The sequence below is a fragment of the Mus caroli genome, unplaced genomic scaffold (genome assembly GCF_978045245.1).
Source record: "Mus caroli unplaced genomic scaffold, Mus_caroli_1 scaffold_10, whole genome shotgun sequence".
In the NCBI taxonomy this organism is placed as follows: domain Eukaryota; kingdom Metazoa; phylum Chordata; class Mammalia; order Rodentia; family Muridae; genus Mus; species Mus caroli.
Window position 1 is genome coordinate 98,158,278 of NW_028227265.1, and position 13,502 is coordinate 98,171,779.

Below are 13,502 nucleotides of genomic sequence, written 5' to 3' on the forward strand. Positions count from 1 at the left end.
CAAGGCTTTCGTACTATGAAACCAGAAGCAGCAGTTGATCTGGAGCCGTTGAGAGGCTTGGTTGTTGGTAATAACGTGGATCTATTTCACAATATGCTATCTACCTTGGGGATACTGTGTTAAGGGGAAGCTGATCTCTCTGAACATGAGACTCTTACTCTGGTAAAAATCAGTCCTTAGGAGAGCTGCATGGCCTCTTCAAGGCCAGGTGATAATTTATTATTCACTTTCATAAATCATGAAATTATTTGTATGAGAGTTAAATTTCTTATAGCCAGTTATGGAGTGGTTGCATCCCTATATTTTATTATTTTGGGTGTCTGTTACTGGAACATATGCTCCAACTTCTCACTAAGATCTAATTCTGACTATCAGCTGGGAGATAAGAAACTATATTTTGCCTGCTTTCAAGATGTTATTATTTTTAGTTATCACGTTGCATATTTACAGAGCACAGTATATCCACTACACATGTACTCATATTATGAAATTCGTGTCATGAAACTAGTATTTCCTGTGTCTTTATAATTTATTTTTAGAGCCATCCAGCTCCGTTCTTCCTCAAGAAAGATATGCTAATTCACTGTGAGCTCTTGTCACCCTCTGTGTTGTGAGCACTAGAACCCACTCCTAATGGCACAGAACTCATTATTTGAGGCTTCCTCAATGACTCCTCCCTTAGCTCCTCCCTTAACCCCTCCCTTAACCCCTCCCTTAGCCCCTCCCTCAACTCCTCCCTTAACTCCTCACTCTATTCTTCCTTCAACTCCTCCCTTGCCAGCCATCGAACAATTACTGTTATACTGTTTTGTTTTCGTAGAATTCTTAAAATTGTGGGGGGGTTCTAATCTTTAGACGTAAAACCCCGAAATACATTTATATATAAACATTAAAAAAGTGTCTGTAAGGTTAAATGGAGTCGAGGATGGAGACAGAGATGTCTCCTGAGTCAGCGTCTGTAGGTGCAGAACTGGCAAGTTTGTGACACCGTGTAAGCTGAACTTGGTGGTGGCTTTCCTGTGGTCAGAGAATCTGAGAAGCAGAACACAGGAAAGGCATTTCTTTTAAAAGTTAAACAAAAAGAAAAGAAAAGGCTGAGAGAGATACTGAAGACTAAACAGACCAGCAAAATTAGAAATATGGATGGAGATTTAGGGCCGGAATTTCCCAGTAACAAGTGGTAGAAATGCTGCTCCAAGGACCATAAATATGAAGAATACACTGGTCCAGCTTGTTTCTGGGACTCAGCTGAGGTAATCAGTTGGTCCTCCATCTTTGTGCTTTGCTTTGCTGTACTACAGATGTTTATTTCATTCCCCCAGGGCTCTATGTGCTTGACAGGAAGTTAGCTTATCACAGCTCTAACAGTGTCTGCCCATGTTCCTGTGGCTCCATGTTCAGTCTGGAGATGGAGTGAGAGCCTACTCCTTGTCTATGCAGAAACGTTTAGGAATGCATCAGATTGGCTCTGATCCTATTATGCTTACTGCTAAAATATCCTGTCTTGGGAAATGGAAGACTGCCACTGAAAAGGGGGCTGGGCAACAGATCCACCCCTGCGTGTCCGAGTGCAATGAGAACAGGTGCGCTTATCCCAGGGGCGGGGGAGGGGGGCGGGGGGGGGGGGCGGGGGGGGCAGGGGCGGGGGGAGGGGACCTCCTAAGTAAAGGTAAAGAAGTAAATCAGGTGGAGGCGGAGAAAGTATACTCGTCAGGAAAGCACAGGTGTCCGCTGCCGGGAACAGATATGGAAATTTTAAAGGGAAATAATGAATTAGAAATTGAATTGTACTCATATTTTTTTTAAAAGTGTATTTGTTTTACTGTGCGCATGTGTTTTGCCTGTATGTATGCCAGTGGACCATGGGTGTGCCTGGCAGCCAAGGGTGCCAGACAACTTGTCAGATCCCCTGAGAGTGGAGTTACAGACAGTTGTGAGCTGTTCTGTGGATGCTGAGGATAGAACCCAGGTCCTCTGGAAGAACGGCCAGTGCTGTGGACTCCTGATCCATCTTTCCAGTCCCTACATCCTCATTTTTATAGGATATTTCCTTTCTCTTTAGACTCATTATAAAAATTCTGAAGAATATGCATTTTTAACCCAGGAAAGTGTTCACTTTAGATGAGCTGTTTTTTTTTTTTTAAGTATAAATGTGAGTGATAATTTTCAAATTAGAATGCATGGGAAAATTTATGAGACTTGTAGTATTCTTTTATTAAAGATTTATTTATTTTTACCTTATCTGTATGAGTATTTTGCCTGCGTGTCTATGTGCCATAAATGTGCAGTGCCTTCAGAGGCCAGAAGAGGGTGTTGGATCCCTTGAAACTGGAATGATAGCTGTCTGGATGCTGGGAACTAAAACCAGGTTCCCTGCAAGAGCAGTCAGTGTTTCTAACCATGGAATCCTCTCTCTTAGCCTTGTAAAGTGTTATGACTTTGAGAATAAAATATAGAGTGTTAGATCCCGAATCTTTAAAAGAAGTTTAATTAATTTCCTCTTCTTTTTAAAATTGAAATTATTTTGAACCCATGGATATATGATAGAATATTTGTCAGGTTAAAATAGCTACTCAAACATTTGTCACTTGTTTATTGAAAACATTTCAAAGTCCTTCAGCCTTTCAGGGTGCACAGTTTCATTGTTCTTTGTAGTCAATTACTGTGAGATAGTGCACCAGGGTAGCTTGCTTGCCTCTATGTGTGTTTAACTATTCACTGCCCAACCTTTCCCTACCCTTCCCCCTTCCCTGCCACTTTGCACAGCTTCTGGCAAACTCTCGGAACTTCTGGCTCTCGAATTCTTTGGGATCAAAGACTCCTGTATATGACACATGTGGGTGAGACCATGTAGTATTTTAAAGAAAAAAAAATCTGTGCTAAAAGAGCTTTTGCAGAATTGGCCACCTTCTTTCACCAGAGTAATTGTGTATTGAAAAAGGTTGTTTCATCTGAAAGAGAAAAAGGATCATCGCGGTAAGCATTTTATAGCAGGTGTGCTCCAAGTCGGAGATAATGCTGATTGCGGATTTTATCAGGGTCAGAGACAGCAGTGAGGGAAATGACGCCTGAGAAGCTCATCCAGCCATCTCCCACTCACATTCCTGCTCTTACACTGAATCCAGCATGGAGGTCCTTGGCTATTCCTTCATTGCTTTCACAAAGGTGCTGTGTTGTGTGTTCACACTTCCCCTAATCACGGAGACGGCTGCTGGACCAGCACTTTTCATTTTATCTATTGGTCTAGATAGGTCGACAGTGTCTTAGAAACCAATTACAAAGCCCATGCGGGTTATGGCCTCAAGATGTCTTCACATCCATTCTTCCCCTTAACTGGCTTATGCATAGGGAAGGTTAGTTAGGTTGTATTTGCTCATCAGATAGGAGCTCGCACCCCTGAGTTGGTTCAGTACTGACTGCCAGGAGTTTTATTTGAAACAGTCAAAAAGCTTAATCAGTCTTTGTTTAAAATTTTTAAAGGAATTAGGCCATTCCAATAGTCAGATAAGTAACAGGAGTGCGGAACTGAGTGACAGCTGAGCTCCAGGATTGAAATCTGATGTCCCCTTTTCTGCTCCTAAGTCTCTAGAAATCAGTTTCTTTTATAGTAAGCTAAACAGTTTGTAGTCCTGTTTCTGCTGTTATCCACCACATGCTGCTGGGTGGTGTGTGCTTTTTCAGGCATTAGGGGAAAGTGGGGACAGGCACTGTCCACAGCTGAAGAAGTCTGCAGTGAATTGCAAAGGCCAGTTAGGCCTAATGGTGATGGTCTTATGTAACAACACCCAATCGTGACATAAACTAGGTGGCGCGGGGATATTATTAAGTCAGGGGTTTAGAAAAAGACTGTTTAGGGGAAGTCATTCAAAAGGAAATATTGAATAGTGGTAGTCGTCATCCTTAAGTGGAGCAGATTATTATACTGTATGGAAACCAAAGCTCAGCAAAATGACTCTTACTGAGAAATCAGAATCCTGAAATTTACTTCCCTCTTATGATGACATTCTACAATCTACCACTAAATGTAAAATACCAATAAGACGTGATCAAAATAAAACACAGGACCTGGGGACTGGAAAGCAGTTTGAGAATTCAGAAATTTTGCTAAAAGCATTTAGAGTAACATAATCACAATATTCATGGTTGGGAAGGTATCATCTCTTAGTTTCGTTTTCATTAAACGTTAAGACTTCATTGAAAAAATTAGCTCCTAGTGATTATTAAATTGACCCAAGGAAAAGTGAAGTAGGAAATTTTGTGATGTAACATAGTAAATTAAGTTGAGAAGGGGATGCCCCTGTTAAAATTAGATTATAACAAGTTGAAAGCCAAAAACTTTGCCTTTTTGATGATTCTCCCAACATTGAGAACAACAATTAATTAATAAGAAACCTGCAAGCCATTTGCTTAGGTTTCAAAAATTACAAATTCTCTATATGAGAAGTAGGATGTATTAGGGAAAAAATCCTGCAGTATAGAATATTTAAGATCTTATCCTCTTAATGTTCAACATAAATATTATCATGCATTCAACCACATCCAGCTATTTAGTCAACCTGAAAAAAAAATCTGTATCCTTCACAAATCATGTAGCTTTGAGAGCAAATATTTATCTTAAAATCTATTGAAAATTCATATTCTACAAAGCTAGAAATTGCTAGCATTCTTCTCCACCAAAATGAAGCTGCCAACATTACTGTATCCTACTATGTTGAAGTGTACCATGAGCAGGCCCTCTTTGTCAGGTAGAATATGTTTATGATTTAAGTGTCTAAACATAAAAGAATTTTTGTGACATTTTTATATCCCCCTTACTTGATCTGAACAGACTCTTTCTCCCTACTGTCCCATGGCAGCTTCTGAAGCTAACGTTCCCCAAAGCTCACGGCATCAACGAGTCTTTGTTTGGATTTTCTTCAATTTAGCTATAAAATATAAACCACACAAAGTCTTCCTGGATCTCTCTTAGGATAAGTAGATGTGAGGGAGGGAGCATACCCTTATGTGCACATGTGACCATGTGTGCAAACATGATAAGCTCTGTGGGGGACCTGAGGATTCCAGGGCATAAAATAGGCTTACTGGAGTTTTTGAATTAATTCAACTTCAGGTACAGATGTCTGAGATTGGGCAATACCATATTTAGTAGAAAGAAAAAAATGAAACCCAATACCTGTGTGTGAGGACAGGTAACATCAAAAAGCATCTTGCTTTTTCTTTAAAAGGTGAAGAACATTGGCTGTGAGTTCTGGTATACAACGTGCATGGACAAATGTGCCAGTAGAAGTTTCTAGAGGAGAGAGTATTTGTGAGGACTGGTTGGTGGTTTTGTGAATACCCTCCCCATGTGCAGTACCAGTGCTGATCTCTGCATATTCTATTAAAAATTATGCTTAAAAATTGGAAGAGAAATAGTCGCATCAAACTGTAAATGTGGTTTCAGTTCTTTTGCTGTTCTCCTAGGATGGCGGGACAGTTCCCAACTTTCAACTATTCTTTCTTAGTCCTACAGCTCTTGTTTTAACTGGTCATTACCAGTATACCATGGTGTGAGCATTGGTCCCCACGCCAAGATGTAAGGCTCTGAGGAAGAATTATGGATATATTTTGTAGTATTGTTTACATAACACTTCCTGTGTCAGTTCCCAGAAAGTATTAAATGGCTGCAAATACCAACATTGAGTTAATGCATACTTTTTTAAGTCATGGTCATTTTCAAATCATTATCTATATAATGAAAGGAAAACTACCTTAATCTTAATTTATGAGAAGAGCTCCATAGATATCTTAAAATCAGCATTTTGAATTATAAGGCTGGCTTCTGTAATGATTTTTTAGAACACTTGTAGTATTGTCTGAAATATTTTTACTGTTTACCTATCTTTTATATTATTTCTAATTTTTATATTTAGAAATTTGGGGGTTTGAAGCTACATATTTGTTTTTATAGTGTCTTTAAGAATCTGTCTCTTTCTTTCTTTTTTTTTTTTCAGTGAAATGATTTTCATTTTCTCCACATTTTATTTTATAAGTTTCCTTCTAAATCTTTTTTTCCTTTTTTTAAAATTAGGTATTTTCTTCATTTACATTTCCAATGCTATCCCAAAAGTCCCCCATACCCTCCCCTCCACTCCCCTACCCACCCACTCCCACTTCTTGCCCCTGGCATTCCCCTGTACTGGGGCATATAAAGTTTGCAATACCAAGGGGCCTCTCTTTCCACTGATGGCCGACTAGGCCATCTTCTGCTACATATGCAACAAGAGACATGAGCTCCGGGGAGGACTGGTTAGTTCATATTTTTGTTCCACCTATAGGGTTGCAGATCACTTTAGCTCCTTGGGTACACTTTCTCTAGCTCCTCCTTGGATGTAGGGTTCTCAGTAATTTGGGCAAGAATTAGCTGGTCGCTGTCCTTCTTTGTGGTGCTGAAGCATGAACTTGGTTGGAAGTAAAGGAATGGCCACAATCATGCCAGCAAAGTCGTTTTCTTTTGTTCTTACTATAATATGCAGTAACAAACCAGCAAAGCATATCTTATAAAGTGTCAAGTATTTTAATTTGCCAATAGCTATTTTGAATCCTATTATTCAAATAAGGAGAGAACTGGCTTAAACATTCAATATTGGCCAAGGGTATATAACAAATAGGGGCTTCTAGAAACAGTACGCGGTCCTAGCCTTTCTATGTGGTTTATTTCTTCAGAGAGTAAAGGTGGGTGAGAAACACTTTGATAGTTCCACCTGTATATCCGAAGGCCATGTAACACTGTAGCTGCTTTTAAAAATGGCCTCTCCACCCCTCCATAAAATAGATGACTTGGGCCAAACTAGCTCCATAAATCAAGGTCCTTAAGTGAAGTATAGGAATGTATAAATACATTTATTATTATAAATGCATCTTTTGCATGTTCAGACTTGAGAATTGTAGGAACCAATTTCCATTTGTTTAGAAGGGATACCTTGAATACTTCCCTCCTTCCCACCTCTACACATTTGGATGGAAGATAATTGTTAAGCATGTTGTCATAGGTAAAGTGTGCTTGCTGTATCTCAAATGTACAGGTTGTCCAGAAGAAAAAATACACCTAGAATGGAGTGTACAGCCTTAGTTTATAACATCTTTGCTTTGGAGGAAGCAGAATATAGTTATAACTTTGTTTCATTTTTAACACTGACACAGGATTACTTGCTTTAACAACCCCTGAAGTTGTTGCTCTAGCGTTGAGGCCCTGTGAGCTCTACCCCCTTTGCATAAGCTTGCCCCATCCTAGTTCAAAATTATTACAAAAATAAAAGAATATCCATAGTAAGTTTTCATTTTTTGCATGCGTTTAGTTGACTTTTATTAATTTTGTGGTGTGGTTTCCCCCATCCCCACAAGCAAGGTAGAATCTTAACCTCTGGTGGTGGTGTGTTAATAATTAAAGCATGAAACATTTTGTTGTGTTGTGGTACAAATGCCAAGTGACTGACAGTGATTTAGCAGGAAATGAAATTGAATGGCTCTCTCTCAAAATCAGCTTAAAACTTTGACAGGTATCTGTATTGTCTGTAACAATGTATCAGTTTGAACAGGGGAAGAATAAGAAACTGTTGCTACTATAGCTGGGTTTCTTTTCTCTTGGACCTCAAACAGGGAAACAGATTTGTTTTTTTTTTTGTTGTTGTTTTTAAATCTCTAAAAATGTAATGTGTCTCTTTAAACATAGTGGTCTAAATACAGTTGAAATTCATTATGCTTGACTTCGGGCATCATGTGTATGTTAATGCCAGCTATAATTCCCAGGTTCTCTACAGATGCTGCCTTAACGTTTAGAAAAGGATGTCTGACTATAATTAAGAACAAGCACTCACAGAGGATAAGGCATGGTGAATTAATTGGGGTTGCAGCTCATCTGTGCACTGACTGCAAAGCTTGGTGATCTCTCCAGCAGTGATCTCAGGCCGCTCTCCAACCCCAAAGGCTCTTCCTTTTTAGCGTTTGTTATTACTTAGCTATTTTATTTGGCAGAGCTCCCGTCTATCTCATCTTCTAATGCACTGGCAAGATTCCTATTGACAATAGCATCGAGCCTAGTACTGCTAGGGTAAGCTGCAGAGCCGAACTTTCTAGCCTCTGCATCCTTATAAATAATGCATCTGCTTTCCTGTAACTACATGAACCTTCAGACTTTAGTGGACCTTTCTTTGTTAGGCAGGGTAGAATTATCTGGAGATAAGCTGCAGTAGAAATAGTTGCAGGCAGTTAGTTCAGTGACCTAGAAATGACTTTCATGGTATATGCCTGTATTACAGGCTTCATGCTAATTAAATATATGTGATGTTTATCATAGACATGAACATGGTATATAAAAAGGGTATCTTTGCTGACTAACAGGATGGCTTATAAGCAAAACCCTGGGAATGTTAGTCGAGGACCCTATGATAATCTAATGGCCATACTGCACCCGTTAACTTTGCAGCTTAAAACCTTTCCTTTCTAAGGAACAAACAAAACCTTTTCTTTAGTAGCATCATCTTTGAGAATAGTCCATCTGCCTCAGCCTCTGACATCCTGAGAATTACGGCTAGGAGGAGACCACCATACTTGGTTCGGGGGTTTTTTGAAAATTAGTATGTTTACTTAACAAGTCAAGAGATGGTACCAATTGGACTTCAAAAGCTTATATCAGCAGCATCTTTCCATAAGTCTTTACTCTGCTAAAGAAATAGAAGAACGTAATAATGCCTTATTGTATTTAAATCAAGCCACCACAACCAGGATTTTCTCTTTCTTTTAAAAATAATATTTTTAGTTTTTTATATCATACTATAACCACAGCATTTCCTCCTTCCCTCTGTTCCCTCCAAACCCTCCCATAGACATGCATTTTGTTCTTTTTCAAGGTCAGCCCTGAAAACATATACATACAAGTAACACTGTAGGGACAGAGCTGGTTATATTTTTGTATTTAGGAATGCAGACACATACACACGTGTAACAATCAAGCTTTAAGATAATTAAGCTGTTGTCATATTGATACCATAGCCAAGTCTGTTTGGGGGAGTATTTTGTTTGATGGTTCCTGGGAATGGAAACAGATGGTTTACATTGCTCTGTCTATAATCGTCCAGTCCCACTGACAGCCTTTTGTCGAGCCATGATCCTGTCTGGAACAGAATCTTTGCATTCTTCTCCTATCACCAGTCAAAACAAAACATTATCAGAAGAAAACATTTTCCTAACTGGCTCCTCAGTGAAGGGAATTCTCAGATGTTCAAACAAGCATATACAATAAACAGTATTTCCTGACAGGCTCATTAAGGAAAAAAAATCAGTGTCAGCTACACAACATAGAATCTATTGTAAGCCACATAAGCTTGTGACTGTCACAACTTACCAATGTGCCAGGCTGAGATGGGGAAGGCTGTGTCTTTCATTAGGATAAAAGCATCCTGGGAAGCAGTTTGGTTTCTTCTACTTTCCCTTAGTCTTGAATGAAGCCTGATTCTAGTCAGCATTTGCTGAATGATCATTGAGTGAATAGATAAATGAAGGAGTGAATGAATGAATGAATGAATGAATATTTTCCAAAAGTAATAAGGATAATATCAAACTGGAAAGAGTCTGAGAAAACTTAGGAAAGAAAAAGAGGGAGAGAATGCATTTATGAAAATCAATGGAAAAAAATCTGTGGCCAGAGGCATTTATTAAAGACCAAATCCCTTTTCAGTTTAATCATATAATTATTATTGTTATTGTTGTTTTGTTTCTCCACACAAGGTTTCTCTGCATAGCCCTGGCTGTCCTGGAACTCATTGTATAGACCATGGCTGCCTCCAACTCAGAGATCCATCTGCCTCTTCCTCCTGAGTGCTGGGATAAAAAGTATGCATTGCCACCCTCCCAGCTAATCTGAAAAATGTCTACCTTAGTGTGTTTGTCAAGTATTCAGATACTAAGTTTTTTTTGTTTGTTTGTTTGTTTTGTTTTTGGTTGGGATGGGGAACCTGAGAGGTTTTATTTTTCTGTTGAGTTCTCAATTTATGGTTCATCTTTTTGTAAGAAGAAACATGCAAGGAGGGACCCTCATGATGGTCGGTGTGCAATGATTTGGGTTCATGTACTTATTCATTGTTCATGGCAATATTACTAAAATGTGTTTATCTTATCATGACCAGAATAAGTCAAACAGGAAAGTTAGCTAGATACCTAGTGCTACAAATGAAATCCTTATGCTTGGAATGGGCATCGTGCTGCACAAAGAAGTTAATCTGACCAAGGCAGCAGTTACACTTATATGAACATATATCTTCTTAGCATTACATTTGTTTTTGTGTCCACCTCTCCTTATGTAAGACAGACACACACACACACACACACACACGTCCAACTTAAAATTTGACTATAGTACTCAACAACAGCAAACATCTTGTATATCTGATGGTTGTTTTCTGAGAGTATTCTTGCATGGACTCATTTCACATGGTATAACGTGTGTGCTCAGTAGAGGATGGGTCTCTGAAGTCGCATGGCCTGGATCTCAGACTCACGGCTTCCTGGCTATGTGGTCTTTGCATCCTCTCTATCCCTTGTTGTTCCCATTTATAAACTGGTAATGGTGTCACTTACCCTACAGGCTAGGTTGATTTCAAGGATTGGCTTATATATTTTACTTAGTATAATATTTGGGCTACTCATCTTCACTTGGCTTTCTCTTCTAACTTGTAAGGTAACAGTGACCTAGTCTGGCCATACATTGACTTATGCAGTCTCCATCTTTTTACCTATGAGGGAAAGAGCTTAATTAATACTATGAATATTCTTTTAATTCCTATAGCCACATCTACAACAGCCCAATGCAATGGCCACTGAATAATCAGCCACAAAACATGCGGGGCATAGACCATACAGGCAATGCGCACTTATCCCAGCACTTTGGAAATGATAGCTATTTTTTATTGCATGTGATGTGTGACCTTAAAATTTGAAATCTGCTTTTGGAAATTGGGGTTATCCTGACGTTTCACAATTTTTCTCCCTGCTGACTTACAAAAAGGAAATCATTTTAAGTGCTGAGCTTCCAATTTCTTAATTAGTTAATGAATATTGGCTAAATTACAGAGATGCTGTTTCAGACAGAGTTGGAAAACTCAAAGTATCTAGCCCTGAATGTCTGGTATTTTTGTTCTCACTCAACACATTTACTTATTTCTCTCCAGCTGGTGGTGATTGTAAAATTCGCCTACCCCCTGGAGTATACCTACTTCTATCCATCCATGAGATGACTGCAGGTGTCCTGTGCTCTTAAGTAATATTCTGGTAGTTCTGCTGATTGATCCATCCTTTCAGTGGATATATAGATATTTTGGAAGCTTGGCTAATTACTAGCATTTACCTCTGTATCTTCTTGGCAATCAGGGTATACATGAATAACAACTTTGAAAGACCCTCAGGGTTCCCAGCCCCAGCTTTTGCCTTTGAATGTTGCCCCCCCCCCCAGAGATATAGGAGAAGCATGTACCAGTTGTACATAGACAGCATCTAGATGCCTTTAGTTCCTGAGTGTCCAGAGCCATGGGCACTTAGAAAGCCATGGCGTGAGTCAGTTAAGTCCAGGCTTTTAATTTGCTTGAGGAGATTTAACCTGGAGATGGGTAATTTGTCTAAACTCCACTTAGTGACTCATAGCAAAGATGTGTGGAAGTGTTTGAGAAATACTTTGAAAGATTTCCTAGCCCATCTAGACACATCTGAACCATTTAATCTAAACTGTTTCTTTCTTATGGGAGGTGTATGGAGACAGAAAAGAAGCATATATATGGTCAGGCCTCTCGGCACTGTACTGTTATAAAAAGGAAGTTCCTTTCCTGCTAGCTTAAGTTGCCACGAAGGCCTCTTGCTGCCAGTGATATGATTTTGTTACATACGGATGCTTTAGAGGGGCTTTGTGCAACATCATGGATAGTTAATCATTTCTGCAAACTCTATGAACATAACTGGTTAGCAATCACAGCTGGGGAGAGGGACCTGTGGCCTGTAGTATTTGTCAACCAGCTGGCCTTTAGAAATTGCACAAGCATTACGTGTTTGCTGCAGAGTGATCTGAACAGATTCATTTGCTCAGCAGGACCTTGCCATCCTTTCCTTCTGGTTCCGTCAGTAGAGTGAACTTAATGTTTTTCCTATTCACATTGAGTTAATCGGACTGCTGCATTTTGCATTTGTGTTCTCAATACATAACTGGTATTGGGTGGGAGTGAGGTTTCTGAAAAAGTTCTTCATTCTATAGTACTTAACGGTTTGTCATATACTTCATTGCCATTAGGAAATGGTCTGAATTCTGTGAATCTGTAATTTTAGATATGAAATTTATATGAGTGAAGAGGGAGATGATGGAGCTGTAGTTGAGGGAGGAAAGAAACTTGTTTTAGTTTGCTCCATGTGGAGATGGTAGAATATTTTTGTTTCTCTGGTATAAGTATATGAGTTTTTGTAATAAACATGTTGGGTTTCCTGTTGCATAGATGAGGGGAAAAAACTGCATGAGAATGTCTTTAAGGGCCCCAGTATTTCATTACTGCTATTTGAATGAATTAGACATTAATCCAAATATTTGGATTTTGACACTAATATTTCCTGTATTTGCTTTGTTAAATGTACACTCACTGATCAATCCAACACCTTTTTCATTTTTTAATCCTAAAGATTCCAGTATATACAGTATGTGTATCTTATCATAATCTTGGGAGGAATATGTAAATCTGTAAGTTTCGGTCTACATCAGAGAAGAGAATGTTTTCCTTAAATCCACTGCCACGGCTCAGGTTTGCTGGTTGTCCTAGTTCAGAGTCAGTCAGTCAACACACGTGTCTTCCTCCCGATCCTCTGTCGCCTGTCCCTCCCAGCCTGGCTGTTCTCCAAGTTCAAAGACAACGCAGCCCTGTCCAGGTCTCAGATGTGGTTAGTTCCAAGCAGACCCAGTGTGTGAGGACTTCTGTGGTGACAGTTTTCCTCTTCCCTGAGGTTACATGATCTCGCGGTAGACCCTTCCCTTCCTCCTACAAGAATATTAGCTGTAATGTTTCCATCAGTCAGTGATTTCTAGTTGCAAGCCTGTCTTCAGGGAAGGTTCTTGGGTTCTGTAGCTCACATCTTCTGCACTTCATAGCTTATGAAAACTTGGCTCTAACTAGGAATTGCAGTCTCTGAGTTTCTGGAAAAGGAAGTCGTGCCCACATGGTGTCATGCAGGCATTACACAGCAAGCCTTGACGTATAAGCAATTCTTATGAAGGGTCAAACTGGGATTCCTTTTTAATAACTGGCATGGACTGGAAGGACTATGGTAGTAGCTGTTAGGCTTAGAGCCTAACAGCTGACCCTGGGATGAATCTCCAAGAGACTATAGGTAGGCAGTTTTTCTGTCTGAGAACTTATTTTTTCTGGCACAAAATATAATAAAATAAAATTGATGAGCAAGCTCCAACTTCTGTCAGTGAAACATTTAAATCTAATTAG

General features: G+C 39.3%; 1 protein-coding gene across 9 annotated transcripts in view; it reads left to right on the forward strand.

Annotated features, from left to right (window-relative positions):
• Positions 1-13,502, forward strand: part of Nrg1 (neuregulin 1) — a 203,380-nt gene that overhangs the window by 71,574 nt on the left and 118,304 nt on the right. Inside the window, exon 1 of one of the 9 annotated variants that reach the window (XM_085844034.1) lies at positions 1,186-1,583. The exons of the other annotated variants lie outside the window; for them this stretch is intronic. Within the exon in view, the coding sequence (XP_085700160.1) occupies positions 1,574-1,583 (10 nt within the window). The 5' untranslated portion in view covers positions 1,186-1,573. Of the gene's footprint in view, positions 1-1,185; positions 1,584-13,502 lie in introns of those variants that run through there. 9 annotated transcript variants of the gene reach the window in all.